This window comes from Panthera pardus, unplaced genomic scaffold (assembly GCF_024362965.1).
Source record: "Panthera pardus isolate Hobbes unplaced genomic scaffold, ASM2436296v1 HiC_scaffold_8, whole genome shotgun sequence".
NCBI lineage: Eukaryota > Metazoa > Chordata > Mammalia > Carnivora > Felidae > Panthera > Panthera pardus.
In genome coordinates this window covers 11136038-11141046 of record NW_026527013.1, presented here as the reverse complement: position 1 = coordinate 11141046, position 5009 = coordinate 11136038, and the positions used below count along the sequence as shown (strand labels likewise).

Genomic DNA, 5009 nt, shown 5'->3' with positions numbered 1-5009 from the left:
ACAGTCTCTTCAGCAAATGGTGCTGGGAAAACTGGACAACAACGTGAAGAAGAATGAACCTGGACCACTTTCTTACACCATACACAGAAATAAACTCAAAATGGATGAAAGACCTAAATGTGAGATAGGAAACTATTAAAATCCTACAGGACCAAACAGGCAACAACTTCTTTTACCTTGGCTGCAGCAACTTCTTACTAGACACGTTTCCGAAAGCAAGGGATAGAAGGGCGAAAATGAACTATTGGTACTTTATCAAGATAAAAATCTTCTGCACAGCAAAGAAAACAACAAAACTAAAAGTCAACTGATGGAATGGGAGAAGATATTTGCAAATGACATATTGGATAAAGGGTTAGCATCCAAAATCTATGAAGAAATTCTCAACCTCAACACACAAAAAACAAATAATCCAATGAAGAAATGGGCAAAAGACATGAACAGACACTTTTCCTAAGAAGACATCCCAACGGCTAACAGACACATGAAAAGATTCTCATCACTCATCATTAGGGAAATACAAATGAAAACCACAATGAGACACCACCTCACACCTGTCAGAATGGGTAAAATGAACAACTCAAACAACAACAGATGTTGGCTAGGATGCAGAGAAAGAGGAACCCTTTTTCATGGCTGGTGGGAATGCAAACTGATGCAAGCACTCTGGAGAAGAGTATGCGGGTTCCTCAAAAATAAAAAATGGATTTACCGTACAACTCAGCAATTGCACTACTAGGTATTTATCCAAAGGATACAAAAATGTTGATTCCAAGGGACACATGCATCCCAATGTTTATAGCAGCGCTATCAACAACAGCCAAATTATGGAAAGAGCCTAAATATCAATCAACTGATGAATGTATAAAGAAGATGTGGTATATATATTATATATATTATATTATGTTATATTATATTATATTATATTATATTATATTATATTATATATAATGTAATATTGCTCAACAATAAAAAAGAATGAAATCTTACCATTTGCAACAATGTGGATAGAACTAGAATGTATTACACTATGCGAAATAAGTCAGTCAGAGAAAGATAAATATATCATTTCACTCATATGTAGAGTTAAAAAACAAAACAGATGAACATAAAGAGGGGAGAAAAAAAAGAATAAAATAGAGAGGGGGGCAAACCATAAGAGAGTCTTAAAGTGAACAAACAGGGTTGCTGCAGAGGAGGGCAGAGGAATGGGCTAAATGGGTGATGGGCAATAAGGAGGATACCTGTTGGGATGAGCACAGGGTGTTCAGGGAAATGATGAATCACTGGGTTCTACTGTTGAAACCAATACTACACTGTATGTTAACTAACTGAATTTACATAAATAAAAAAAATGTTAAGGTGTAACAAAAACCTTGGGTACTACATTCTTTGGCTTCGTGATAGTTTCACCAAAACCATTAGGAATTTCATAGTTACATCACAAGTTATGAGTCATCATTTACTCCCTCATGATGAAGTATTTATTAACTATAAGAGATACATTTAGATTTTCTGCAGCATAGACTAGCTTAGCACACTAAAGGGATTCTATGGTTTAATTTTTACAAAAGTATAATCTATTATGTAGTACTTTCATGAGCTGTATTTACTATTATAGAAATGGGCTCAGAGGAATTCAATGTTCTGCTCAAAGGCACAAACCAATTAGCAAGTAGTCTTAATTGGAATGATGTCGGGATATTTCCGGTTCTGAAACTCTGGGAAGTGGTTCCCAACCAGAGTTGCTCTTGGGATTTTTGTCCATGTCTGAAAAGGTGCTTCTGAATACCATCAGCCACAGGACAGCACCCGACAAAAATAGTTATCCAGCTCCAAGGGTCAATGGCGAGAAGGTGAGGAAACCTGTTCCACACTAAGGTTTCTCCACTTCCCTGTGCACACAATTCACCAGGGACTGTAGTTGAAATGCAAATTCTGATTCCTCAGGTCTCCAGGGGCCCCGAGGACCCTGCTTCTCTAACAAGCTCCCTGGTGGGTTTGATGCCACTGGTCCTGGATGTGGAGCCCAGAATGAGAACAAAGCTGTGGTCCTTCGTTAGGAGAAATTTAAGTTAGAATTAAAGTTGTTAAGATGGCAATACTACCCAAAGATCTACAGATTCAATGATAATTGGAAAATAACAAAAATGGGGTATTCTTAGAAAACATTTTTAAAACCATCCTAAAATTAAATAAAAAATCTTCCAAGCATGAGCACAGGATGTCATCCCATTTATTTATGTATTCTTTAATTTCTTTCAGGACCATTTTATTGTTTTTATTTATAAGTCTTTTGACGGCAATAAGTAACCATTCACCCCAGTGAATAAATCCCCTTAAACACTGCCACTGCTATTCCATACTTGATTGAGAGATGTACAGCGTGAAAAGAAATACAGGGCATAGTAATACAAAGGAGAATTTAAAATTTGCTTTATCATAGTCGAGGTCATCTTTGACTCCAAGGCCATATTAAGTCATTCTACTTATTTGAATTTCTGTTTCCGTGTAGACTCCACTGGTAGACAAGTTTTTGATAATCAGTTTTGCCAGTGACTAATGTAAGCACTGGGGACATAGAGCCTGAGAAGAGAACGGGATCCTAATTCGGAGAAAAAAGCTAATGGCCCATTATAAAACACACTGGTATGTTCGTCAAGAAAAACAGTTAAGGCAGTGATAAAGGAATGACAGGCTCAAAATGAAAAAGTGTGGTCCCAGAGTTAATAGAATAGAATAGAAGAAATAGAATAGAGAATAGACTAGAATAGAATAGAATAGGAGAATAGAATAGAATAGAAATGGCCTATTTGCCAAATTGAATTTATTCCAACAGAGAGGTAACAAATCACTATTCTTTTAGTAAAACTAAAAACATTATTATGTGGAATGATTTTGTCATTGGTGAAGAAATTATTCCTTTTTCTTTAAAATTTTTATAATTTTTTTTTATTTTTTAAGGGAGAGAGACAGAGGCAAAACATGAGTGGGGCGGCGGGGGGGGGGGGGGGCAGCAGAGACAAAGGGAGAGACACAAATCTGAAACAGGATCCAGGCTCTGAGCTATCAGCACAGAGCCCAATGTGGGGCTCGAACTCGGGAACCAGGAACCTGAGCCGAAGTGAGATGCTTAACCAACTGAGCCACCCAGGTGCCTCTGTGAAGAAATTATTCTTAAGAAATCCAGGCAGTTCCATGAGACAAATGAGAACTCCTAATTTTCTCATATCACAGCTTGCGAATCAATTTAGAAATAAAAGAAAAAGATGAAGGGAAAAAGGTTGGATCACAGAGAGGGAAAAACTTAATAAAATGAGGAACTAAATTGTACTGAGTGGTTGAAAAAATAAAAATTCCAGGAAATAAACGAGAGAAACAATCTCTATGTCTACAATCTACTTAAAACACACACACACAATTTCTGACGCTAAGACTTTGAGGCTTGCAATCCTGGGAAATTCTTCAACCGCAGGACAATTGGACCTTTTCTAACTGCCATCGCAGAGAATCTCTTCAGAGCCCCCTTTATATCTTTGTTCCTCAGGCTGTAGATGAAGGGGTTCAGCATGGGCGTGACCACCGTGTACATCACCGAGGCTGTGGCACTTGAGTGGGAGCTCTGGGTGGCAGCAGAGCTGAGGTACACTCCTAGGCTCGTACAAAAAAATAAGGAGACAACTAAAAGGTGAGATGCACAGGTGGAAAATGCTTTATACTTGCCCTGAGCTGATGAGATTCTCTGTATGCAGAAAGCTATCTTGGAGTAAGAGTAAAGGATCCCAATGAAAGGACCGCCACCCACTAGGATAGCTGCAAAATACATCACCAAGTTATTAAGAAAGGTGTCAGAACAGGCAAGTTGGATCATCTGATTGAGTTCACAGAAAAAGTGGGGGATTTCCAAGCCTGTACAGAAGGACAGCCGCAACACCATTGAAGTTTGCAACAAGGAATGCAGGACACTCGTGATCCAGGACACCAGGACCAGCAGTCCACAGAGCCGGGGGTTCATGATGACCATGTAGTGTAAGGGGTGACAGATGGCCACAAACCTGTCATAAGCCATAATGGCCAGGAGGCAGATGTCCAATCCTGAAAAGATTATGAAAAAGTTCACCTGTGTGATGCAGTCTTCATAGGTTATGACTTTGCTCTGGGTCTGGATGTTCCAGAGCATCTTCGGGACGGTGGTGGAGGTGATGCAGATGTCTACAAAGGACAGGTTGGCCAGGAAGAAGTACATGGGCGTGTGGAGGTTGGAGTCTGTGCTGATGGCCAGGAGGATGAGCAGGTTGCCAAACACAGTGATCAGGTACATGGAGAGGAAAAGCCCAAATACGAGGGGCTGCAGTTCTGGACCGTCTGAAAATCCCAGAAGCAGAAATTCTGATATCCGTGTATCATTTCCTGGTTCCATGAGGTTGCACTGACCACGAGGAAAGACGATGGGAGACATCATTAATTTTCACGTGAACAGCATCACTCACATTGTTGCAATGCTACGATTTATATTTTGCTCTCAAGAAGTTGTAGTGAGGGTCAAACATATTCCAGGCATTGTCTAGGCAATGAGTCCGGGAAATCAAAAGCCAGTATAATCCAGTGATGGAGAATGAACAGAAGGAAATAAAAATATCAGTAGGACATCAGAGGGTGTCAAGTGCTGTGAAGAGAACAAGAGGAGGTATAAAGGAGAGCGTGGATGCAAGTGTTATTTTGTAATTGGTGTTCAGTCAAGAACAGTGAACAAGGCGACATCTGAACGGAGACCTCAGGGAAAGGAAGGCGGGAGCCACGAGCATGTCTGGGGAAGTGTGTGCTGGCTGAGGGAATGGCCTCTGCTAAGGCCCGAGGATGATCCTACTTTGAGCTATTTGGGTCCCAAACAGGAAGCATGTGTAGGAAGGGGAGTGAACAGTAGGGAAATGAGAGACGGTGTGAGGCAATTTCAAGGAAATGGGCGCTGCTGGTTAACCCGCAAGAAAACAGAGTCACTCACCCACACT

At 40.3% G+C, this 5009-nt stretch overlaps 1 protein-coding gene across 1 annotated transcript; it reads right to left on the bottom strand.

Annotated features, from left to right (window-relative positions):
- Positions 1 to 3430: 3430 nt before the first annotated feature.
- Positions 3431 to 4462, bottom strand: LOC109247935 (olfactory receptor-like protein OLF4). The gene has a single exon (XM_019417207.2). It carries the CDS (start codon positions 4460 to 4462, stop codon positions 3431 to 3433), a length of 1032 nt encoding a protein of 343 aa, XP_019272752.2.
- Positions 4463 to 5009: the final 547 nt, after the last annotated feature.

Bases quoted from the DNA above. Each gene is read 5' to 3' on its own strand.
- LOC109247935 (XM_019417207.2), bottom strand. From the start codon at position 4,462: ATGATGTCTCCCATCGTCTTTCCTCGTGGTCAGTGCAACCTCATGGAA.